Source organism: Schistocerca americana, chromosome 3 (assembly GCF_021461395.2).
Source record: "Schistocerca americana isolate TAMUIC-IGC-003095 chromosome 3, iqSchAmer2.1, whole genome shotgun sequence".
Taxonomy (NCBI): domain Eukaryota; kingdom Metazoa; phylum Arthropoda; class Insecta; order Orthoptera; family Acrididae; genus Schistocerca; species Schistocerca americana.
The window spans coordinates 184,370,932-184,398,098 of NC_060121.1; the positions used below are offsets into that span (position 1 = coordinate 184,370,932).

Consider the following 27,167-nt stretch of genomic DNA (forward strand, 5'->3'; position numbering starts at 1 on the left):
TCCCTCCACTATCCTTCATACCTACAAATCCTTGATTCATCCCATCCTTTCTTACACCAGAGTCACCTGGAGCTCTGCACCTCCTAAATTCTATAAAGCCCTCTAAATCCTTCAACACCATGCACTCCGCCTTGCTTTCCGTATCTGTCTCCCGTCCCCCACAAGGATTCTCTTTGACCTCATTCCCTTCCCACATCTCCTCTTTTTCCTTGAACGCATCTGTCTCCTCAACTCCAATGGCCGCCTTGATCCTCCAAACCCTCTGGTGTCCCCTTTCCTCCTCTCCTCCTTGCCTGCTGCTACGCCTCTGCTGATGTGTCCCACTCTCTCTCTATCTCCACACCCTCCACCTCCTCTCCCAGAGAAACTCTCAGAGTCTCCCCATCCCAGATTATGTCCTTCATCCCACTATTTATCCTTCCTCCCAACTCTGATACTCCTCTTCCCCTCTCCTCCTCCCTTGGGCTCTCTCTCCTTCCTCTCCCCACTCTCCTGTTCCCCCCTCCATCCCCTGTCCTTCCAAGTTCTCCTTTCCCAGTCCTTGCACTCCCTCCTGGGCTGCTCCCTCCCCACCCTCCCTGACTCCTGCCCCTTGGTGTGCTACCAGCTCCCCCCTTTCCTGCCCCCCCCCCTTCCGCTGCCACCCCACCTTCTATCTTTCTTCTCTCCCTCCTCTCTGACCTCCCCTCCCTTGGCAGATCCTCCCAATTTTAATCCAATTACTTTGTCATGTTTTGGTGCTCACCATGTATATAACGTAAGTGCAGTGTGTGTTCAGTGTCGCCATCCTGTGTGGCTCTCATTACTGTGAACGCCATTCCTAATTGTGCTCTTCGTGCTACCAGTGTTTTTATGCTACATCTTCACTGAGTGTCATTTTAATTATATGTGGATTTTATGTAACCATGCCTCGTGAAACTACCCCTTTTTCGTATATTTTAACTTCCATTGTTTCCCCTCCTCATGTGTAAACTTCATCTTTTATCACTGTATTTTATGTATGTACCATTCTCTTGTTTTATTGCATGTAGTCTCTTGGCTGAACAGTGGTAAATTGTGCTGATGCCAGCTCACTCCTGGCCACATGGGGCAAGGGTATGAAATAACAATACAGGGGAAAAAAATAGCCACGGCAGTCAGTAGTTTTACTCCTGACAATGATGGCAGAGCTAACCATCAAAACCTCAAGAATTTTATTCAAATTGACACAGCTTGAAAACAGAAGATTTTATTCAGTTCCCTATAGTTGTTTAAATATAAGAAAATGTTCCTCCCCTACTGCTCATGTGATAGAAGAGCTTGGCTGTGATGCTGGACTTTGTGGTGGTTGGTGTGGCACTAGATCCTTGTCTACATGTTGATACTGACTTTGATAAAGTACCATACAGTCATCATATTCTTCATTCATGGCTCTGGATGGCATTAAATACATGTGTCTGTGTTGATACTGTGTCCAGTTTGTGGTGTCATCATTTGAATACAATACAGAACATTAAACTACATTTGCTATTGGGGCAGAGAGGTAGTAGCATATAATGTGTTGATCTTCACATAGAGGGATGTTCACGCTTATGACGTAGTTTCATGCATTTCTTTATCGAGTACAAGGTGTGATTGGATAGTCTTAAGAGTGGGCTTGTAATTGTACAATGGTGGTACTTACAAGCTACTGTGATGCATCTCCTTCAGAATAGTCCCCTTCTGACAGAACACACCAACTCCAATGGTGTTTTCACTTTTGCAAACATTCTTGGGAATTTTTCTCCTGAAGTGTGTTAAGAACGCTCTCTGTATTTGCCTGGATGTCTTCAGTCGAGTCAAATCACTTCCCTTTCAGTGAAAATTTCAGTTTAGGAAACAGGTAGAAGTCCACAGGGGACAAATCAGGGGAATGTGGTGGTTGTGTAAGCACAGGAATTTTGAATTTAGTCAAAAATTCAACGATGGAGAAGGCATGATGAGCCAGAGCATTGTCATGGTGTAGCACCCAATTCCTGTCTTTCCAGAATGCAGGTCGTTTCTTCCGCATCTTTTCACACAAACGCTCAAGAACAGATTTGTAGTATTCCTGGTTAATTGTCTGCCCTCCAGGGGTAAATGCATGGTGCACAATACTGGTAGAATCGAAAAAAGTCACCAACATCGTCTTCACCTTCGACTGACTCTGCTGTGCTTTTTTTGGTCGTGGTGAACCTGGAGTCTTCCACTGCGAAGGCTGCACTTTGGCTTCAGGATCATATCCATACACCCACGATTTATCACCTGTAATTACCCTATTTAGCATATCTGGGTCATTTTTAGTATGATTAATCAGTTCTTGGCACACTTCAAGTTGTTATTGTCTCTGGTCACTTGACTTGACTTGACTTGTTGACGTATGGGGCAAACTGTTACATTTTTGCTGTAATATGGAACAGTCTGTGATGTTTGGGGAAATGTGTTACAATTTTGTTGTATCACGGTGATGTATGTATCATGGTAATACATGGAGCAATTTGTAATAATTTCACTGTAACATGGTGATGTATGGGCAATTAATTATAGTTTTGCTATGGATAATTTGTTACAATTTTGCTATGACATATTGATGTACAGGACAATGTGTTACAATTTTGCTGTAACATAGCTGTGTATGGAGCATCTTGTGACAATTTTTCTAGAACATGGTGATGTATGGGTAATTTCTTACAGTTTCAAGTAACAATGATTATATGTAGGACAATTTGTTACAGTTTTGTTGTAACGTAGTGGTGTATGGGTAATATGCTACTATTTTGCAGTAACATGCACTATGGGATCAAAAGTATCTGGACACCCCCAAAAACATACGTTTTTCAAATTAGGTGCATTGTGCTGCCACCTACTGACAGGTACTCCATATCAGCAACCTCAGTAGTCATTAGACATTGTGAGAGAGCAGAATGGGGCGCTCCACTGAAGTCACGGACTTCGAACGTGGCCAGTAATTGGGTGTCACTTGTGTCATACATCTGTATGTGAGATTTCCACACTCCTAAACATCTCTAGGTCCACAGTTTCCAATGTGATAGTGAAGTGGAAATGTGAAGAGACACATACAGCACAGAAGCATACAGGCCGACTTCGTCTCTTGACACACAGAGACCACTGACAGTAGAAGATGGTCGTAATGTGTAATAGGCACACATTTGTCCAGACCATCACACAAGAATTCCAAACTACATCAGGATCCACTGCAAGTACTATGACAGTTAGGCAGGAGGTTAGAAAACTTGGATTTCATAGTCGAGTGGCTGCTCGTAAGCCACACATCACGTTGGTAAATGCAAAATGAGACCTTGCTTGGTGTAAGGAGCATAAACATTGGATGACTGAACATTGCAAAATATTGTGTGGAGTGACGAATCATGGCACACAATGTGGCGATCCAATGGCAGGGTGTGGGTATGGCGAATGCCTGGTGAACGTCATCTGCCGGCTTGTGTAGTGTCAACAGTAAAATTTGGAGGTGCTGGTGTTATGGTGTGGTCATGTTTTTCATGGAGAGGGCTTGCACCCCATGTTGTTTTGCATAGCACTATCACAGCAACCGCCTACATTGATGTTTTAAGCACCTTCTTGCTTCCGACTGTTGAAGAGCAGTTTGGGGATGGTGATTGCATTTTTCAACATGATTGAGCAACTGTTCATAATGCACGGCCTGTGGCAGAGTGGTTACATGACAATAACACCCCTGTAATGGACTGGCCTGCACAGAGTCCTGACCTGAACCCTATAGAACACCTTTGGGATGTTTTGGGACACTGCCAGGCTTCATTGACCGACATCGATACCTCTCCTCAGTGCAGCACTCCGTGAAGAATGGACTCTCATTCCCCAAGAAACCTTCCAGCACCTGATTGAACATATGCCTGCGAGAGTGGAAGCTGTCATCAAGACTACATGTGGGCCAACACCATACTGAACTCCTGCATTACCAATGGAGGGAGCCAAGAGCTTGTAAGTCATTTTCAGCCAGGTGTCCGAATACTTTTGATCACGTAGTGTAGCAACATATGTATAGTCTTTACTCTGTGATAGCATAAGTTAGCATTTTCTAGAGTAGAGCATGATGCATTATCTTCTTCCTTTCTCCCCTAAAATGGTGCTTGGTGAGGTGAAGCATTACTGGAAAATTTTGAAAAATTTTGGGTAATGACAGTTTGGTCTATGTACTACCACTAACATAGCCTCCAGTAAGCATAAAACTGAAATGCCAACATCCTTTGCTTATTTTGTGAGATTTTTTAGATGTGAAAATAAGATTATGACACTTGGTATAAACACTGTGTTGCTGACATATTTTTTGACACACATTTCAGACATGGAAATACAGTAAGCCACTTCTTAACATATATTGATGGGCATCTTAAAAGTAAAATAACATAGTGACACTTGACATAAATATTGCATTTGTTGTCATCTCTAGTTCTCCCTCGGGCATGGGTGTGCGTCTTTGTCCTTAGGATAATTTAGGTTAAGTAGTGTGCAAGCTTCGGGACTGATGACCTTAGTAGATAAGTCCCATAAGATTTCACACACATTTGAACATTTTTTTGTCATCTCTAAAAAACTAAACTAAACTCCGCCCGAACAGGCCATGAAGGCCCAATGCTACTGACCGACCGCCTTGTCACCATCAGCCAACAGGTGTCACTGGATGCGGATATGGAGGGACATGTGGTATTTATGAGACTGATTGTTGTTATCTCCCACCCCTCTCTTCCCCCACCCACCCACCCAATAATTATGCTTGGTCAGGTTCGCTTTTGTACACAGTCTCGTTTAGGCCTAGGATGACATGTCAACAGCCTGTTTAGCATGTTATTTTAGTACAGAACATTTGTTTTGTACAGTTATAGAACAGCTGAGATGTGGAAATACTGTAGGTTACACCCCTTACATGTTTCAACAATATTTTGGACATGAAAATAACATTGCGACACTTAACACAAACATTGTGTTGCGGAAACATTTTAGATGTGGATTTACTGTAAGTTACACACTTCATGTTTTTTTAAAGTTGGAAATGACATTGTGACACATGCCACAAATATTGTGTGTGTGTGTGCCCATGCAAGTTGCTGACATAGTTTTTAACATACATTTTAGTCATGAAATTAACATTGCAGAGGGGGTGCATGCTGCATAAGTCACATCAGTAGTGCCACGTAACCCCAGGTTTGTTTGCCGATATGTTTATGAACTTCTGATAAATAGTCAAATACTTTTGAACATACACAAAATTCACATCATTCAGATATCTTTGAATATGAAGCCAATTTACACAATTTAGACTAAGCTTAAATATTTTGATAAATAATACAAATCATTTGGATACTTTTGAGCATGGTGCAAAATTCAGATCATTTGGATACTTTTGAACAAAGGCAAGATGGCAGCTACACACTCACCCCAAAGAACTACCGTATTTACTCGAATCTAAGCCGCACTCGAATCTAAGCCGCACCTGAAAAATGAGACTCGAAATCAAGGAAAAAAAAAAATTCCCGAATCTAAGCCGCACCTGAAATTTGAGACTCGAAATTCAAGGGGAGAGAAAAGTTTTAGGCTGCACCTTCAAATCAAAACAAAGTTGGTCCATTGTAATATGAGACACAATTTAGGTCGAATGAAAGACGATACAGCTACAATAGTTTGGTTCGAGTAGTAAGCTTAGCAGTTAAGCTTTACCAGGTAGCCATTGCTATGCGTCAGGCGCTCCGTCCGTATTTATACGGGTACCCTTCCTTTTTCATGTGCTTCGTCTGGTTTGAATCGATTGCTTATTTTGCTTTGATCTGATAAGTGCTGTTTTCTTTGTTATAGGTGTTTACGTCACTATAAGCTGAAAATGCATTACTGTACTGCGTCATGCATTGTTTGTCGCATTCTGATAGTGCGTGTTTACGGCCTGTCACCGCCCGCGGCATGGCTTGCTTTTGTGCGCGCTACCGCCGCTTACGATTAAAAAAAGAGAGGAATTGTCTCATTAGCGAAACAATGGCAAGCGACTGCTACTTGTTGTTACTTACACTGCTGCTTTCTTTGATAATGATCAACAAGAACCAAATAATAGACTGTGTATGATAGAACATGTTCTGAACGAGAGTTAGGTGAAAATTTTTCTCCGTTTGAAAATCTTTGCAGCCGCTTCTTTAGTACATCAAATTCTGCACAGAAATTAGTCATTTTAGATTTAAAAATCTAGTCAGTTGCCGTGCTTCATTTCTGACTGTATCACTATTAAGCATAAAAATAATACGAATATAAACAGGACACGATACGTATTTTCTTCCGCGTTTGCTGTTGTCTCACTCTAGTTTCGTAGTTTATTAGGCAGACAGGATTTAAATGAGATAGCAACAAACACGAAAGAATACATGGCAAAATGTTTATATTCGTATTATTCTTATGGTGAAGAGAATACTGCATGTGATTCGCATTTCATCAGGTTCCTATTAGCAACAGTCTTGCCAGTTGAATTTTCGTAGTACATTGAAATTCTGCTACTTTCGAAGATGAACAATACGGAATTTGTATTTACTTCGTTGGATAATGTATGAAAATGCAGTGGTTGAAACTCGGGGCGGAGAAAAAAAGCTCGTCTTCCACCTTTTTTTTTATTTATTTACTGACGCAGAGGTTTTGGCGCCAGTATTTATCTCGTTGCCTACAAAGCATGCCTGTGTAGCGCTACATATATTCGACAGCAGAAGTTAGTTGTGGCAGCACCTACCAACATTTTTCAGAACTTCCGCTTGCTTTGCACTCGATTCTAGGCCGCAGGCGGTTTTTTGGATTACAAAAACCGGAAAAAAAGTGCGGCTTAGATTCGAGTAAATACGGTATATGTTTATAAATTGGGTGCTCATAAACAGTCTGAAAAGCTTGTACGAGTATTGCATGGGAAGCTGTGCTGAGAAATAATTGTTAAGAAAAAAATTTGATACATTCCTGAATTTGCGAATTATTTAGCACTGACATTAGGCAATCCACTCATTGCATGCACAAATTCAAGCAGTCTGCAAGAGGTGGGGTTACCAAAAGTGTTCTACATTGGTTTCCTCAAATCCAAGAAATGTAGCCTTTGCTTGCCTAGCTTAAATTTATCATTTTAACTGGTAATGAGCATTTCAACAAGTGGTTACTCATGGACCCACAGCTTTCTGTGCCTTACCACATTTTAGCATGTGCAGTTGGTTGAATATTGTGCGTGCAATGTTCTAAGTGGCTAATTTCAATGCTAAATAACTCAGAAATGGTGCAACGCATTGAATTTTCTTCTTAACAGTTATTTATCAGTACAACTTCCCCTGCAATATACTTACAAGCTTTTCAGACTGTTTTTGACCACTCTGTATACTAATATTGAACTTTTTCAGCTAGCTATTTGGAGACAAAAATAAACATGAAAATCAAGAGTCTCGAAAATGGTAAGGCCTGCTGTCAATAACAACTCCAACACTTTTCATGAGCCTACAGGCAGTGCCAGTAAACTACATGACAGTGAACAATTCAAGACAGAAAGTGAAAGACCTTTTGCTAAGATAAAAGTAACTAAATGTAGGCAGGAATGGCTGAATGATATTCCTCCCATTTATATGCTTGGGTGGCCATACCATGCAGATCTGTGTTCCCAGTCACAGTGCTAAGTGAAACACTGGTGTAGGGAAGAGTATTGTACATGGAAAATAGTGGGCCTAGGAACAAATGATGTTTCCTGGGCACTGTTTCAATCTAGCGACACATTTTAGACTCACATGCATCATTGTATAGAATGACACACTGGTTAGGTGGCACAGACGATTCCATTGTGGTCAAATAAGTTTGATAAAAAAAAGCAAATGGCACACCATCTCCCAGTGAAAAACAGATGTTCACACAAGGGGAGGCACCAGTGATCGAAGGCCAGTGTATCACATATGAGGTGATAGTAGGAAAAGTGAAAGTCAGTCATGGATCAGTGTTCAAAATCTTGTATCACATCTTGAATATGACAAAGGTTGGTGACCATTGGATTCTGTGACTGTTCACACTCACTCAATAAGACCACTGAACTGAGGCAGCAGTGGAAATATTGCTGCTGTGTCAGGCCAGTCCAGATGACTTCTGTAGCCACTCAGTGTGTCACCATGACCCTTAGACAAAGTAGCAAAGAAAGCAGTGAATGTGGATTCACCCCACCAGAAAAGAGGAAGACTCAACCATCATTGTGCAAAATGATGCTGTTTTCTTGGGATTTCCATGATATGATGCAAAAAAGATTATGCTCAATCTCCTGAGATTAAAGGAAGCTGTCCAAGGGAGTGTTTCTGCTCTACAATGCTGACTCTGCTCATTCTGTACAGGAGACTGTCACACAAGCTGCTTGTTTTGGACTTACCCTTATACTCTCGTGACATGCCCCCCTCCCGTCCCCCTCCTCTCACCCCTTCCCAGAGTTCTTCTTCTTTCCTTAGGTGAAATAACCACTGCGTGTCTCATTTTTCAGAATGACAAATAAGTGTTTTTTGAATTGGGACATTTCCTAGACAGTCAAAACTTAAACTTCTGTGAAAAAGGTCTCCACTGTGTCACTTATCGTTGCGAAGGAAGTGTCACAGTGAAGGGTCAGTATGTTGAAGAGAACTAAACCAGTCACCAGTTTTTGTGGTTGCAGCTTGATTTTTTTGATGTGATAATTAAAACATATGACTTCCTCTCATATGTCATCCCTCCCCTCTACCTGTTGGCCACCAAAATTTGACTGCTTCTCCTGGCCTGAGCACTGCTGCACAAGCAAGCATAAGGATCTTGGCTTCAGAGATGGAAAAAGAAAGAAATAGGAAATTAATAAATTGGTTTGTGGAAATTATCCTACCAAACAGTGCAGTGGATGACTGACTATCACCGAGCGAGGTGGCGCAGTGGTTAGCACACTGGACTCGCATTCGGGAGGACGACGGTTCAATCCCGTCTCCGGCCATCCTGGTTTAGGTTTTCCGTGATTTCCCTAAATCGCTTCAGGCAAATGCCGGGATGGTTCCTTTGAAAGGGCACGGCCGATTTCCTTCCCCAACCTTCCCTCACCCGAGCTTGCGCTCCGTCTCTAATGACCTCGTTGTCGACGGGACGTTAAACACTAATCTCCTCCTCCTCCTCCTCCTGACTATCCTATAGAAAAATATGATATGCATTTTATCAAGAATATACACATGAACTTAAGACAGTGTTAGCATGTGTTAGCCAATAATAGTGCACAGATTTCGGCATCTGGCATTGGGTAGATGTGATTTTCTCTGTTTCATGAATTGACACTAATGGTTATGTAAGCCTGGGCAATTAAGTTATCTTCTCTCTGAGTAGTATGTTCTTTTTTTCTGGTACCCTGATCAGCTTAGTTAGAGAGGATCACAGTAGTTAGTAAACTCCTGTCAGGTCACATCCTTTTCTGGTCATCCAGATTTTGGTGGTTTTGATTTTCCTAAATCATGTTGGGTGAAACAGAATTGTTTCTTTTGAAAGGACACAGCTGGTATCCTTAATTATCTCGTTGTCAGTGGCACCTCACACCCCAGCCACCCACCTTATTTTTCTTACAGAGCTGGAGAAATGGCACAGAATGAAGGAAACTGGAGGTACTGATGAGCTTTCATTGTCAGTCAGCTGCAGTCTCCTAACCTATATTGTCACTTAGCGTACACATCTGTCTGCATTTACGAAATCTTTGAAGTTAGCTATAAACTACTCATTGATGATAATTGTAATGCTCTTGTTACAGAGGGGCCTAATTGTATCTCCAGGTGGGAAGCACTACTTGATACAACCACTGCCATCGCGGTTCTTCTCTGTCTCTGGTGATAAGCCACACATATTAATTCGCCTGAGGTCTGGATTCCATACAAATGCTTATATTAGCCGCAGATTTGCTGATCATAATTCCACAATTTGGTCGAAGTCACCCAATAAGAGAAATGTAAATGCAGGTATGTTTTATTCATCATTTGCTTTTGAATCTGTTGCAGTGGCCATGTTTGCAGTCAAAATTGCTGGATTTCAGGTCTGTTTGTTATGTAAACCACTTTTTATATAAATCCAAACATGTTTCAGCTCCTTTCTGCCACTGTCACTGGGTGCTCTTTATTCAGCTCTGCAAGATGTAAATGTATTTTATGCAATAATTATTCTAACAAAATTACACATAAAAATAATTGAACAGTTTTTTTCTGTTGTTGTCAGAACTTACTTTTGTTTACATTGTTGGGTTATGTAGAACCCTCTATCACTTACTGTCATCTGCAATTAAATGAAATTGCTGTGAATTTTGCTGGCAAGTTCACAAATCACTTTATCTATGACCATAATCTTGTTTTGTGAAAATATTTCAAAACTGCATTTTACAAACCCAAAATCCAGTAATCATGATATGTTTATTTTTGCTTATACCTTTTAATTTACTCCAAATCAAAGCAAAATTGTCCATAGAAATCATGTAAGTAATCGTCAGGGATATCAACATAGGAGTAGAGGCTCTATGTAATATATAATATTTTGCAATTGTGCGAATGTGACTCCAAATTCGATTGTATGCTGCTGATGCATTTTCTCTTTGCACAAGCCATTGAGACTTTCATGTATGATGATTTGTTTGTTTTCATAATCCATTCTTCACTAAGTGCAATACCTAAACAATACAAATAAGTAAACTGGAAATAACAGTAATTCTGATATCATCATAAGGTGTAAGAATATGTATGAAATTCACTGCTGGTACTCTGGTCATTCTTATCTAACTCTGGCAGATTAACACTGCTTGCACAGGCAATGCTGTTGCTAACTGAGCTATCCTAGAACAATTAACTATCTGCTGCCATGTCTCGAATCTGCCAGGAATTTTAAAAACAGCACATACTGCACCGTATGAGTATTAATGGGAGTGTACTTAAAAATGACAGAAAAGTTCAACATATATTAATTGTGTACCAATTCTATGCAGTCATTATAACACAAATAAGTAGCTTTTGTAAAGACAGTTACAGTTACTTGTGTAACTCACCTGTCTTTATTACAAGGGGCCAAGCGAAAGCTACATACACAGGCACTTCATATAAAACTGATGTTAAGTCACTGAGTGTGAGCACTTGTAGGTTTGAGGTATATAACCAAGTAGTTTCAATAAAATGGCCATTTTTAACTGCTGATGAATCTTCCAGTTTCTATGGTCATAGTCCATCTGGCCAATCAAGAGTAAACTTCTACCACAGTATTTATGTCACTCTCCAACGTCCAACCTGTCAACTGGCAAGATTCAGCAGGACCAAAAGCACCTTTGACAATGTCCAACATAGCTCTGGATGAAATGTCAGGAATGGAGAAGTTTCATCGTACATGACTATACAACTGGGAAAATTCATCAGCATCTACAACTGGTTATGAAAGCCTTCATTGTATGGTGATAACTTTTAACTGAAAGATGACTTTTTCCACAAGTAATGCAGTCACAATTATGCTCTCTGTTTAAATGGATAAATGAAATTGCTACACTGAGTGTATACCATCACAACACGATTTTCTCAAGTGAGCTGCATTCTATAGGTTTGAAGTTGAGAAGGAAACGTGCCTTGATGCCACTGCCTGCAACACCCGTTCATGTGGAGACAGCAGTTTTCATCGACAGGGATCTGTTTCAGCACATGACTCACAACTTCCCCAGTGACACTGAGCACGAGCTTGTCCGTGTTGTTCTTGCCATGATAAATGCTGTAAGTACCATTGCTGCTGAAACTGTTGACATAATGCCATGTAAAGTTTTCTGCAGTTTAGTATACTTGGTTTTCATTCAGTAACTGTGCCAAAATAAGTAGGTTTACAGATACGCACTAGTAGAAGTCTGAGTATTGCTGTCGAAATATGCCTGCCAAAGAAGATACGAGGGTCGTTCAATAAGTAATGCCCCGCATTTTTTTGAAAAGCCATTAATATACATAGACAAACGTCATTGTTGGTGCTTCATATTTAATGTTTTTTCTGTGTACCAGTGAAGTTTCGAATAGTTCTGGCAGATGGCAGAGCCATAGTAGGACTCACGTTACAAGCAGCATGCTATTATTGAATTCTTGCATGCAGAAAAAGAAACTGTGGTGAACATCCATAAACATTTGTGTGCAGTGTATGGTGATTCTGCAGTTGATAGGAGTACAGTTGGATGATGGGTAAAGAACGTTACAGCCTCAGGAAATGCAGAAACAGAGCTCCACGAGCAGCCACGCTCCAGTCATCCTATCACAGCCACTGCACCAGACATAATGAATCATGCAGATGCCATTATTTGTGCCATCTGGCATAGCACAAGATGACAATTGGCTCTACAGTTGTTGGTCAGTATTGTAAGTGTGTCTGCAATGATAGAGACTCTTGGATATTCAAAGAGGGGCTCACAATGGGTTCCACAAATGCTAAAGTGGACCACAAGATTCAAAGAAAGGCTATTTCAATGAATTGTCAACGCTTAAAGATTCTCTATGGGAAGCATACTTTTAAGATGAAGAGTGTGTCAGTCAAGCAATGAAAACATCCTACGCCTACAGGACAATACCTTTTACCAGCAGGGAATACATGCTCTTCCACAATGTTGGTGTACAGCCATAGAACATGATGGAGACTACGTAGAAAAATAGGACATGGACATGGCATGTTAATGTATATTGTCAGCAGATTCTGAGTCTTAACAATAAATGTTCTGAGAAAAAAATGTGGGGTATTACTTACTGAATGACCCTTGTACTACGTCCCGACATCTTACTAGAAGAGAACATATTTGTTAATAGAATCATCTTGATTAAAAACTGTTGTTCATGGCCAGAGAGATGGGGTGATAATGTCTGAGAAATGCCTACACACCCCAGAACAAGGAAGGTTACAAGCTGACACTGGTAAGAGCAAATATATGCAGTGTTATTCATATCCCCAGGTTTCAGAAGATGAGTGCTCGAAAACTACAAGTCACACAGAATTTATACATATATCAGTGGACACAGCATCTCTTCAAGTTTTTAACTCGTATTACATGTGCTCAATATTGGTGCCATTAGTGATGCGGCAAATGTCAATATGAGTTGAAGAGCATGTTTGTGCAATTAGTTGAACTCACTGCTAGTTCAACAGCAGCAACCCGCTCTGGAAACTTGTTCATTGGTTTGTCTATCTCCAGGCATGACCTAATTCAGTGCAACAATGTGGAGTGGATGATCTGCCTACGTGTCCTGATTTGGGTGCCCATAATGGTGTGCTCTGCAACTATATCACAATGAATATTATGAACTGAAACTTGAAGAGATGCTCTATCCTCTGATAGACAGAGGGCCATAATAAATAATTTTTTCTTTGATGATGCTCAAAGCAAGAAAATAACTGTTTAACCAGCAACAAATGCTCTCCCTGATCATAATGCACTGTTCTTTAGGATAAATAAAATGGTGTCTTAGAGTATGGATCGTCCTCAGTGGCAACAGTTAGAATAACTGATGACTCCAGGACAAATATTTTTAAGAACTGTTTACCAGAGATGCCCTGGGATGAAATTTACAATGAACCAAATGCTAACACAAGATTTCATCTGTTTCATGACAAATTCATATCACTATTTGAAAATAGTTTTCCACCTGAGCTAATCAGAAAGGGCATTAAACAGTCATGTAAAAAACCATGGATTACTGGAGGGATTAAAGTATCTTGTGAAAGGAAAATGGAAGTGTATGTGTTGGCAAGAACATACAGACATCCTGTGGTGGTTCCACACTACAAAAACTATTCAAAATTACTAAGAAAAGTTACTAAAAACCAAAGGATATGCATGTAATGTCATAAATCAGTAATACCGACAACAGACTTAAGATTGATTGCTTTACTAAACCATGAAACAATTTAAATTGTATGGATTTCATCATGTAAAACATTGAAATTCTTATGGCTTAAAATTAATTTCTTAAACAGTAACTGGCAATAAATTTTTTAAATCTTATTATATTTGTTTTTTTATAGTCATAGTTAATTATTACTTCTATATACATATGATAAATGGTACTTCTTATAACACATATCTTGTTGTAGTTTAGGTACTGCATTACCACGTAAAAGCTATTTCAGTTTTGTTTTTAAAGAGTTCATCATATCTATGTCTTTTATACACTGCAGTAATTTGTTACATAATATGATGACATTGTACAATAAACTCTACTGAGTTTTAGCCTTATTTTTCTGTCCAAATACAAATTGTAGCAGTTTCTGGTTTTATAATCATGTACTAAGCAATTTTTAATATAGTGGTCCATACTTTCTTTAACTTATATAACACTCTGTAAAATATATTCACAAGGTACAGCTATATGTCCAGTAATTTGAAAAGCTTGAGGCAGTGAGCTGCATTTCCACTCTTAGTCATTACACGTATTGCTCTTTTTTCAGTACGAATACAGTTTGAATATTTTTCTTATCCACTCCCCAAAAAGTATGTCAAAGCTATAACAGAATGAGTATAAGTAAAATATACTGATCTGATTCGTGAAATATCATACTGATGTAAGAATTCGAAGGGCACAGCATGCTGTAGACATTCTACTACTAAGAATTTTTACATGTGCTTCCCAACTTAATTGACAATCAACATGAATTCCTAGAAATGTTGTGCTTTCCACAAATTTTATAACTTCATTATTTATTTTCAGGTTGCTGTAATCTTGCTCTCTGCTTATACCAAAGTTCATAGTGCCTGTTTTCTTTATAGTAAGAGTGACTCTATTGTTTATTATCCATTCATTTATGCTGCTAAGTGTATCTTCAGTTTTCTAGTCATTTGTCAGTGATCAGTACATTACAGTCAACTGCAAGCAATATTGATTGTCCATGCTTGATTCTTTGTGGGAAATCATTTATGTAAACTGTAAACAGTACTGGACCTAGCAGCTACCATGTGGCGCCCCTGTGTTTATATATTTAGGGTCAGAAGTATGTTTTTCAGTATATTTGGAGCTACTTGATATATGTATAATTTCATCAACTGCACTTTATTTTCTAGATAAATCTAAAAACACTTTTTCTCCTCTCCCATATTTCCATTTCATCTAGCTTATTTAACAGTACTTTGTGGTCAACTGTGTAGAAAGCTTTTGTTAGATCGAGGAATATACCTGTTGTATAATTCCCTTTATCCAGTGTCTTGTCAGATATGTTGTCGCCAGTTCAGTAACTTTCCCTGATCATAAACTGAATTGGTCATTGGAAAGGAGGCTACATTTATTTAAATAGTTCATAAGTCTGTCTTTTACCAAGGTTTCTATGCTGAAGCGCCAAAGAAATTGATATAGACATGATTATTCAAACACATAGATACGTAAACAGGCACAATGCAGCACTGTGATTGGCAATGCCTATATAGGACAACAAGTGTCTGGTGCAGTTGTTAGATCAGTTGCTGCTGCTACAATGACATGTTATCAAGATTTAAGTGAGTTTGAACATGATGTTATAATCAATGCATGAGCGATGGGGCACAGCATCTCTGAGGTAGCAATGAAGTAGGGATTTTCCTGTATGACCATTTCACAAGTGTATACTGTGAATATCAGGAATGTGCTAAAACAACAAATCTCCAACATTGTTGTGGCCAGAAAAAGATCCTGCAAGTATGGGACCAATGACGACTGAAGAAAATCATTCAACATGACAGAAGGGCAACCTTTCTGCACATTGCTGCAGATTTAAAGGCTGGACCTTCAACAAGTGTCAGCATGTGAACAATTAAATGAAACATCATCGATATGGGCTTTCAGTGCCGAAGGTCGACTCATGTATCCCTGATGACTGCATGATACAAAGCTTCACGGCTCGCCTGGAGCCATCAACAGCAACATTGGGCTGTTGATGACAGGAAAGATGTTGCCTGGTCGAATGAGTCTTGTTTCAAACTGTATTGAGCAGATGGATGTGTACATGTATCCACATCAGCAGAGGGCTTTTGAAGCTGGAGGAGTCTCTGTAATGGTACGGGGTATGTGCAGTTGAAATAATACGGGACCCTTGATGCTTCTAAATATGACTCTGACAGGTGACACATACGTAAGCATCCTGTCGGATCATCTCCATGAGTCAAGTCCATTATGCATCCTGACAGTCTTGGACAATTCCAGCAGGACAATGCGACATCCCATACATCCAGAATTGTTACAGAGTGGCTCCAGGAACACTCTTCTCAGTTGAAACACTTTTGCTGGCCACCAAACTCCCCAGAATGAACATTATTGAGCATATTGGGATGCTTTGCAACGTGCTATTCAGAAGAGATTTCCTCCCCTTTGTACTCTTACGGATTTATGGACAGCCCTGTACAATTCATGGTGTCGATTCCTGTCAGCACTACTTCAGACATTAGTTGAGTCCATGCCATGTCGTGTTGCAGCACTTCTGAGTGCTCACGGGGGCTTTACACGATATTAGGCAGGTGTACCAGTTTATTTGGCTCTTCAGTGTATTGTCTTTCTACAGCAAGAGAGTAGTGATAGTGGCCTATATTTTCTACATTTTCAGTGTCATTTCTTTGAAGAGAGACAGTAATTTAGCATATTTTAAGTAGTAAGGAGAGCAATCCCATTTGAATGTTTGGTTTATAGTGTCAGCTAACAATGATGTTACATTCTCTACACAGTCCTTAATCATACAAAGTGGTACTTCATTTAAACCTGCTGAAATTTTGTTTTTCAGTTTGCAATTTGCTTTATAGACTCACTCTTTGTTGTGATTATATGGAATTTAGTGACACAAGACAAAGGACAACCAGTCACTTTAGTAGAGGCTGATTGTCCTTTGTCTTGTGTAAAAGATGAGTCACAGGTAGCAAATATATCTAATAATCATTTGTTAAATACAGTAGAAATTATAGGGAGAAAGAGTTCAAGAGAGAAATCACAGCAGTGTGTTGAAAAAGCAACTCTCATTAAATTCAGTCATTTGAATGTACCACTGACTTCCTTTTCTGAAACTAATAAAATTACATATTTTCTCAGAAATAAAAGCTCATCTGGTTTTGATGGTGTTTCCAGTAGAGTACAAAGGATTTGGTCCCATATGATAAGCCATGAAATATGTAACGCATCACTAAGTCAAGGAATTTTTCCAGAGAGGCTGAAATATGCTATTGTCAAGCCTTTCTTTAAGAAAGGTAATAGGAGAGATGTCAAGAACTACCAACCTGTTTCACTGCTGACATCATTTTCCAAAATCTTTGAGAAGGTGATGTATTGTAGAATACAAAATTTTGATAAGTATCTCACCTGAGCAACAATGATATCATCAGCAAATCACAGCTTGGATTTCAGAAAAAGTGTTCTACTGAGACTGTCAGTTATGTGATCACTCACTACATTTTACAGGCATTAAATAATAAAATAATGCCACTTGGTATTTTCTACTGCCTATCAGCCTATTTAGGGCATTTGACTGTGTGCCAATCACAGTATTCTGTCCCATAAATTGAAGTTTTATGGGACTCATGGTATAGCCAACCAATGGAAAACATTATATCTAACAAAAAGAATGCAGAAAGTTGCACTTAGTAATTCAACCAATATAATCTAGGGACATTATTCTGACAGTGGAGTTCCCCAACTCTCTGTCTCAGGTCCACTATTGTTCCTTCAATATGTTAACGATCTTCCATCTAATATACAACAAGAAGAATTGTTTCTTTTTGCAGAAGACACAAGTACTGTAATCAATCCAAGCATACATACAGAAACAAAAGAAATAGTAGACATTGTTCTTAAAAGTATCATTGACTGGTTTTCTGTGAATTCTCACCTTCAAATTTTAAAGAGAGACAACATATTCAGGTCAGCATATCTAGAGGTTACTACACCAATGATAAGTGTAACATATGGTGACTTAAGTGTCCAAATTGATAAGAATTTAAACTGGAAAAAGCATATTTTGGAACTCCTAAAACAACCTTGTTCAGTTACATTTGCACTTAGAATCACTGGAAATCATGGGAGAGACAAATCAGTAAGTTGACATATTTTGTATATTTTCACGCAATAATGTTATATGGAATAATTTTCTGAGGTAACTCATCTTTAAGAAAGAAAGTCTTCATTGCTAAAAACATGCTGTAAGAATAATATGTGGCACTCACCCATGATCATTTTGTAGACATGGAGTTAGACACTTTCACTGCTACTGCACAGAATATTTATTCCCCTGTGAAGTTGTTGTAAATAATGCATTGCAGTTCAGCCAGAATGGAAAATGGCATTCATCACTGCATATTAAGGTTGTCTTTTGCACAAGAAGGGGCGCACAATGGTGCAACTGAAATTTTTGATAACTTACCCAGTGCTATATAATGTCTGACATGCAGCAAACTAAAGTTTGAAAACAAACTGAAAAAGTTTCTCTTCAACAACTGATTCTATTCCATAGAAGTATCTGTATTACTGCAATGTGTGAAAGGTGATGGATAGGAATTACCAATTTTTTTTCTTTTTTTTTAAAAAGAAAGAAAGAATGAAAGAAAGGTGGGGTGAAGGGGGAGAGAGAGAACTTTTAGATATTCAGCATGTTATCCATATTTGCAAATTAGCTTGTGAAATGAATGTAAAATGGGTCATTCCACCTCATTATGATTTATCATGCGAATGATCCATGGAGCATGAAAATATCTATGCATCATTTTTCTGTATGTTTCAAAGTTTTTCCATAGTTGTCCTTTAAAACCTCAGCAGCACATATGAAAAGCTCTGTGTTGTAGAAGTGGTTTGTCCATACAGCACATACTATGGGTCTCCCGCTCCCTGAGGCCCTGTATCCCAGTGCCTGGTTTTAACAGTTTTTGTTCATGTTACTTGTATACACTGTAACTGACCAAATGACCACAGTGTTCCTATATCTGTTCTCATTGTGAACCACTTTTCCAGGTTTTTACCATTGCTCTTCTAACTGACAAGCAGAAAAGACAGTTGCATGCAGTTGCACACACTTACCTGTACAGACTGTCTGGATACTGATTACAAAACATTACAGATTATCTTGAAACATAAAAAACATTGTATTATAAACTTATAATTTTAGATCTGTGGATATAAAAGCTTTTTCACATTGTGCTCTATACAACTGTGCCACACACTAAAACACTGTGTTTAGCAGTGGAAGATAAAGAAGAGTTAGTGAAAGAAGGTCCATGATAGTTGCAGTGGGCCCAGCATAGCTTTTTCGCACATCCAGTTCAACCAATAGCACAAAGCGATTTGTGTATATATCTCTGTGGTCTCAGTGTTGTAGCAGCACTTCAGATGACTACTGGCTGCAGTGCTGTCAGTTGTCAGAGGACTATTTTTGCTGACTCTGCTATGGAAACCTGATACCGTGACATTTATCGGGAGTCAATGAGCTCACAGTCATATCTGAATGAGTCAAAAAGTCAAGCACACATAAAAACTGAGCAGAAATGTGCTGAACCATGGTAGACAAATGTTTGGCAAAGCTTTAAAATACAATCAGTGAGAGGTATGCGAAACAGGAATAAGAAAGAACAAAAAAATTGCGCTACATGATCATAAACCTCAATGCAAATGAACAGCTTTCCAGCTTTTAGGGTATTCAGTTTTGCTTAGTGTACTATTACATTTGATGTGTGAGTGCATCAAAAAATGATTTTTACCTGAGTTTTGTAACACTGTATCTGAAATGACCACTCTCTCAATGCAAGACCAACCTTCATACGATTTTCAAATATTCAGGGCTGCTTACCACTTCACCAGTTATAAGGCGTTGACAATAGAGGTGTCCTCCCTACAACAGCACTATCTGGAGTAATACGTTTCCTTTCAATACAGCAGTAAGTTCCTTCAGTCTCCAATTTTGCTTGCTCATCCACAACCCATGCCACTTCTGCTAAATGAAATTACGTATCTCCAACTTGAATTGCCATTAATATGGAGATTATATTTCATATGAGAGTTAGTTATTAACTATTTGCATTCAGTTTTTATATTTTGTTATAATAATTCAAAATTTGCAGTAATGTCAAGTTTTGACATAACCATCTGACTTCACAACACACTTGGTCCATTGTTGCACAAGTTCCCCAATATCACGGAGATATCTATATACATTTTTTTTTTTTTTTTTTTTTTTTTTTTTTTTTTTTTTTTTTTTTTTTTTTTTTTTTGAGCAACAATCATACTTCACCTTGTTCCAAAGAATACCACTGTAATGGGCAATGGTTTACTTTATGTTAACTCCTTTCTCAATTAATGTTACCAAACTGGTTATTTTGAATCCCTTAAGCCATGAACATAAATTTCTACTCATGAATATTTTTTTGGCAGCATAATCCGCCTTTTGCTTGCTCATTCAATGTAATGAATCTATGTTTCTTCTCTAGTCACATTTAGTTTCAGTTTCACCTCCATTAGCCTGGAAGTTTATTAAGTGCAGTCAGATTACCAAGCAATTGTTCTTGTCCTCTTTATTTTCTTGTTCTGGGACATATCTCGTAGACCACGTTATGTTTGATCTCGTATGTAGGATTATGACTAATATGCATTTGGTTTGCCACTTCATTAACAGTCATTCATCATATATTGATACCAAGAGTATGGCCTTTCTCTTGCTGGCATCAGTAGTTTATGTGGCCTGCCATCTGTCTCTTTCATCGTGCTTCAGATATGTGCAATTGCTTTTGAAATGTTCAACCCACTGGTAAACGTTTCAACAAAAAACTTCTGTTCCACTTTGATAAAAATGTGCACCAGCCCAGCCACATTAACTTAACATCAGCAACATAAATTGATATGGTAGCATTGGAACTCCTTCACCAATCATTGTTAAACTGTTACAATATGTTGCTGATTTATATCTATATTCAACCACAACATTTCCCTCGAATAACTGCCCTTGTCTAAGTCTCTTTTTCCCTTAGTCTAAGTCATTGTACCACATTACTTTATGATTGCCTAATAAAATGCAGACTAGAAATATTACCCCACAAATCATAAGTAGTGTGTTTAATCACAAACCTGTGGAGAATTTTGTTTAGCCAATTCAGTTAGGAGACTATGTGACACCATTAACAACTACACATTCCTGGAACTAAACTATGCTCTCATAAGACATATGCTACTGAAGCTAGAGATAGTTTTAACCATTCTCTGTGCATTGGTCCGAGTTTGGTGGTGGATAGGAGATGGGGAGAGGGAGTCACATTCCACCACAGTGTGCCTCTTTATGGATCGCAGGTGTATCATACTTAATTGGCTTATGGTGTGGTCTTTTGCCACAGTGGTATCAAGTTAACACTCAACAAAAAGACAAAATACTCCACGTTGCATATGAATCTGCATCAGCACAATACCTTCAACAGGACTCTATTTTATTACAAATTTAGAAGTGGACAGCATTCTTTTTGACTTTCATTTGTAATTTACATTTCTAGTGACTTTATTGTTGGCAGGACATTAAACTTTAGCCTAATTTACTTTTTTAGTGAGTTGTAAAATTGTTGTAAATTGAAATGAATGCAGCTCCTGGTCAGTAATGTTCCTATCCAGCAAAATAATTGCATTTATTAACTGTGCAAATACCTCCTCAAATTTTGTACTGATACTTGATAAGTGTGTAAGAGTTTTCATTCCTTCTTTCAGGTTCAGTTATTATATCATGATCCATCTCTGGGTAGGCATGTGAATTTTGTGCTCAAGAGATTGGAAATCCTCCACACAGATCCGCCAGGTCTTCATCGTCACCACAACATTGATACATTTCTCAGTAGTTTCTGTTCATGGCAGAGTACTCAAAATACTGGCACAGATTCTGATCCATTCCATTGGGATCATGCACTCATTCTTACTGGTCTGGATCTCTACGTTGTCAGCAAAAATGGAAAGCTCAGCAGTCAAGTAGTTGGTGAGTTCTTGCAAATCATTAGGTAGTGAAGGTGTTTCAAATGTGCAGTTTTTTTGCTTTTTGTATATAATCTTCTTTTACATTTCTGATGTGTCTCTAACAGATGCTGAATACTAGCAAAGTGGGCTCTAATTATAAATAAGCCAGTAAATTTACAGAAATTAAAGAGTCCCTCCATTAGAAAATATTCGTTTCCAATATTTAAGTGGTAAATTTTAGGGTTGTGGTAGACGCAAAAAAATCAACAGGCAATTTCTCTTTTTATGTCAGCACGCAAAAGCCTTCAAAATGATTAGTAATAGGGCTTTTCATTAGTTGATACAGGGACAGGAACTGTCCATTGTCTTTTTTCATCTACTACATCATTTCTTCCCTTAAACTTGCCTCTGGAAACAAAGTAAATATTTTATTATATACAAATTCATTTCATTCTCGCAATGGCCAGATAAATTAAGAAAAATTATTTGTTTCAGGCCTGGCTCCTGTTGCTGGTATGTGTGCTCCAACAAGCAGCTGTACTGTGAATGAGGGACGCCATTTTGAAAGTGTTTATGTTGTGGCTCATGAAATTGGACACAAGTGAGGAAAACTGCAGTATAGGCCTAAACATAATCTTGGTATATCATTTCGAACATTGACCAGATGTGTTAAAAATGTTCATAAATTATGGATTAACCACTATGAAATGCATACACTTGCTTATTTCTCCAATAAAATTCTGTAATAGGGTAAATCCTTAAGCAAAAGGGCATAACAATATGCCCTACAGCACAAGAACTACTGTGCAATTCCAGTCTATCTGTAATTCATACTGACTTATTCTTTAAAAATTATAGGTCCTTGTGATCTCTAAGCTTTCCTGGCAGATAAACTTTTTGAATAGATCATTAGTAATGTTAAATGGAAAATCTGTGAAAACCACTGATATTTCTGTGGGCAATGTCCCTGTCATCCTCAAGGTACAAACTGCAGTTTCTGTTGAAGCATCTTATGCAGTATCCTTTAGCTCCAGCTTTTGTTCCTCATTGAGAATATACTGACAATAATTCAGGGTAAAGTGGCACTCCACTATATTGCAGCTTAGATATATCAGCATACCTGAACACCGCCTACTGCACACTATAAACAAGAATAACAGGATGTATTGAATCATGAGCAACACTGCTCTAATTAATGTCCTTGCACTTCACTCTATGAGGGAATTCGAAGAACATTAAGTATACCACCCAGATGGTATTAGAGAGGAGCTAGTTGTGCAAATGATCACTTATTTTGGACAAATTCAACACAAACTTCAGATGTACAAACGAATATGCTGATATTGGTCAGTATAATGAATGTAAATATATTTAAAAGACAGTGTCATTTTCCTTTTTTGCCATATTAATTTGATTTGTTCACAAGTAGTTTCTTCGTACTACACCATTCTCAGATGATTTTCTGGCTCTGCAATAGAAAACTATGTCCTACATTTTGAAGTGTCAGTGTCTTGAAATTTGTATTTTCTATTTGTTTCAGTTCACAAATGCTATCGTATTGGTTTGATGCCTTGACAAGTCAATATATAAGACATAGTTTTCTATTGCAGAAACACAAAATCACTTAGGAATGGCCTAGAAGGTTGAAACTAGTTGTTGAACAAATAAAATTAATTCAGAAGAAGTGGAAAATGACACAATCTTTTAATAAATTCAGTGCTGGTGAACCACTATGAAGAAAATGTAAACAACACATAACATTTTAAAATACCCAGTATATTTTATTGAAGCAACTATTTGACATCTTCAGGTGGTTGCAATAATCACTGCTGCAAGAGATGACTAGTGATAATTGTATGGCAAGGTCCAAATTTAAGTTTGGCAGTTGCTGCTTGAATATCACTAGCCACAAAGAGAGGCGAGACAACAAGGTGACACCAAAGAATACTCAGTAGTTCCCCCAAATCATGTCTTTAGATTTCAACTTTCCAGTACATTCACAGTAGTTAGTGCCAAATTGTATGTAATCTTTATGGTGGTGCAAAAGGTTAAGCATCTTTGAACAAATAAATTTCTGCTTCACTTCTCTCAGCACATTAGAAAAACTGTAACTAACATACCTAGCAAAAAATACAGGGCTAATTTTCTCTTCTGTAAACAAATGGAGAACCAAATATCATTCTGATGGGTAATGGGGGACATACTTATCTGCAAAAATGAGCAAACAGACGAAGCAGCTGCAACACAATGCTCCAGTCCCCTACAAGCTGTCATCTCACTGTTCAGTCAGAGAGCTAAGGACCTGTGTAATAGCTTCTCTATTATCAGAAACTGTAAGGAGGGCCACAGTCACACAAGGGGTGATCCCTGTGGTTAATGGGTCCAGGCAGACAGGTTTCTTAGTTTAAAGCCAACGTCCAGACAAACAACAACCAAGATAAATAGAATAAAAGAAACTTCATGTACAGTAAATAGGGGCAAAGCTAAGGGCAGTATAACTTGCTTCATAGAAATATCAGGGGAATAAAAGATAAAGTAGACGAGCTATTAGTGTGTTTAGATGACCTCAAAAATAAGAATGAGATTGATGTACTCTCAGGAAAGGGAAGGGGAAACTGGCTGGGGTAATATCAGGAAATTTAAGGGGGGGAGGCACTGCCATGAATGGTAAAATACCAGTGGTTACAGGTGTTGGAGCAGCACCTTTTTTAGGATGGGTAAGACAGAAAGATGTCAAGTTCTACGAGAGGTCAGGATTGAAACAAATCTTCAGTTTAGGAAAGAAATTAAACAGCACAATTCTAGCACATTTGATCACCAATCACAGCTATCAATTATAAATTTTCACCAATCACCAGAAATTTTATCTCCACCAAGTTGTATCTTAGTCCTAGGTAATTGCATTGATGAATTAAAGTCACCCAACCCAGTTGACATAATCTGCCTCTCTGAACACCATGTGACCACTGGTATAGGAACTAGGACTAAGCACAGTGAGAAACTCAGACAGGAGAGTACTGCAAATGTTAGAATAAGGAAAGGTTCTCATAAAAGTATAATTAAAAATAATGTAAGTATATTTCATCAAAATATTGGGAGTTTAAAGAATAAAGTAGATGAGCTTCTGGTTTGTTTAGAAGATTTAGAAGCTGAGAATGAAATAGATATACTATGCCTGTCTGAGCATCACATTGTTACTGATATGGATAAGGTAAATGTAAGTGGTTATAAGCTCTCTGCACATGTAATGAGAGAAAATATGGAGAAAGGAGGAGTTGCCATATATGTCAAAAGTTATCATTGTGCAAAAAGTATAGAAACAAAAAAGTTTTGTGTAGAGAAACATATAGAAGCATGTGCCTGTGAGCTTAAATTAAATAAAGGCACATTTATAATTGTAACTGTATATAGGTCCCCATCAGGAAATTTTCATCTATTTCTGAAAAATTTGGACTCCTTGTTGTGCTATCTGTCAGACAGGGGGAAGCAAATTATTATTTGTGGGGACTTCAATGTAGATTCTCTGAAAGAGGGTAATAGGAAAAATGACCTTGAAGTGTTACTCGGTTCTTTCAATTTGACACCCGTTATTGATTTTCCTACTCGGGTGGTAAAGGATAGCAGCTCACTGATAGATAACTTCTTTATAGACCAAGATAAGTTTAACCAGATAAATGCTCAGCCTGTTGAGAATGGTCTTTCTGATCATGGTGCACAGCTAGTTACAATATATGACATAGCTCCATTCAGCAATACTAAACAGTCCTCCAAAGTAGTACGTTCAGTCAACGATTTAACAGTTGCAAATTTCAGGGAAAGCCTACAGCAGTTAGACTGGGATGAGGTGTACCGTGAACCTGATGCCAATTTAAAATATAATTTATTTCATGACATTTTTGTAAATGCATTTGAAAACTGCTTCCCCAAGAAAATAGTTAAATATACTCGTAAGAAACCTTGTAACAAACCATGGCTTACTAAGGGTATAAAAATATCTTGTAACCGGAAAAGGGAAATGTATCTGACAGCAAGAAAGAGTAGTGACCCAGAAACTATCAAAAATTATAAAAACTACTGTGTTATATTAAGAAAAGTTATTAAAAAATCCAGGAGTATATGTATCATGTCTGAAATCAGCAACTCTGATAATAAAATTAAAACAATTTGGAATATTATTAAAAGAGAAACAGGTCAACCAAGAGCAGAGGAAGACAGTATTACCATCAAATTGAATGAAAGCTTTACGAACAAAAAGTCAGAAGTTGAAAATATTTTTAATAATCATTTTCTAAATGTTGTGGATATAATAGGATCCAGGTGTTCAATAGAAGATGCTAGGCTGTTAATGGAAGAGGCCATACCTATGCAATTTGATACAATTGAAATCTCACCCACTTCTCCCTCTGAAATTAGGAAAATAATAAACTTGCTTAAAAGCAAAAACTCACATGGAATTGATGGCATTTCCAGCAAAGTACTAAAAGCTTGTTCTCAACAGATAAGTAAGATTCTCAGCCACCTGTGTAATAGCTCTCTGGAACAGGGCATTTTCCCTGATAGACTGAAATATGCTATTGTTATACCTTTGCATAAAAAGGGGGATAGATCTGATGTCAACAATTACCGTCCAATCTCCCTTCTAACAGCTTTATCCAAAATTTTTGAGAAAGTAATGTATTCAAGAGTAGCTTCACATATCTGTAAAAATGAAGTACTAACAAAATGTCAGTTTGGTTTCCAGAAAGGTTTTTCAACAGAAAATGCCATATATGCTTTCACCAGTCAAATTTTGAATGATCTGAATAACCAAACACCACCCATTGGGATTTTTTGTGATCTCTCAAAGGCTTTTGATTGTGTAAATCATGAAATTCTGCTAGACAAGCTCAAGTATTGTGGCATGAGTGGGACAGTGCACAAATGGTTTAATTCGTACCTAACTGGAAGAGTGCAGAAAGTTGAAATAAGTAGTTCTCATAACATGCAAAGATCAGCACATTCCTCAAACTGGGGAACTATCAAGAATGGGGTTCCACAAGGATCAGTCTTGGGTCCTTTGTTGTTCTTATTATATATTAATGACTTGCCATTCTATATTCATGAAGAGGCAAAGTTAGTTCTCTTTGCTGATGATACAAGTATAGTAATCACACCTGAGAAACAAGAATTAACTGATGAAATTGTCAATACTGTCTTTCAGAAAATTACTAAGTGGTTCCTTGTAAACGGACTCAC

At 38.2% G+C, this 27,167-nt stretch overlaps 1 protein-coding gene across 1 annotated transcript in view; it reads left to right on the forward strand.

Moving 5' to 3' along the window:
- The window catches only part of LOC124606636 (A disintegrin and metalloproteinase with thrombospondin motifs adt-1-like), a 153,422-nt gene that overhangs the window by 26,393 nt on the left and 99,862 nt on the right, over positions 1-27,167 (forward strand). Inside the window, exons 2-5 of the mRNA XM_047138631.1 lie at positions 9,782-9,986; positions 11,596-11,762; positions 21,693-21,954; positions 22,428-22,533. Coding sequence (XP_046994587.1) covers positions 11,625-11,762; positions 21,693-21,954; positions 22,428-22,533 — 506 coding nt within the window. The 5' untranslated portion in view covers positions 9,782-9,986; positions 11,596-11,624. The remainder of the gene's footprint in view (positions 1-9,781; positions 9,987-11,595; positions 11,763-21,692; positions 21,955-22,427; positions 22,534-27,167) is intronic.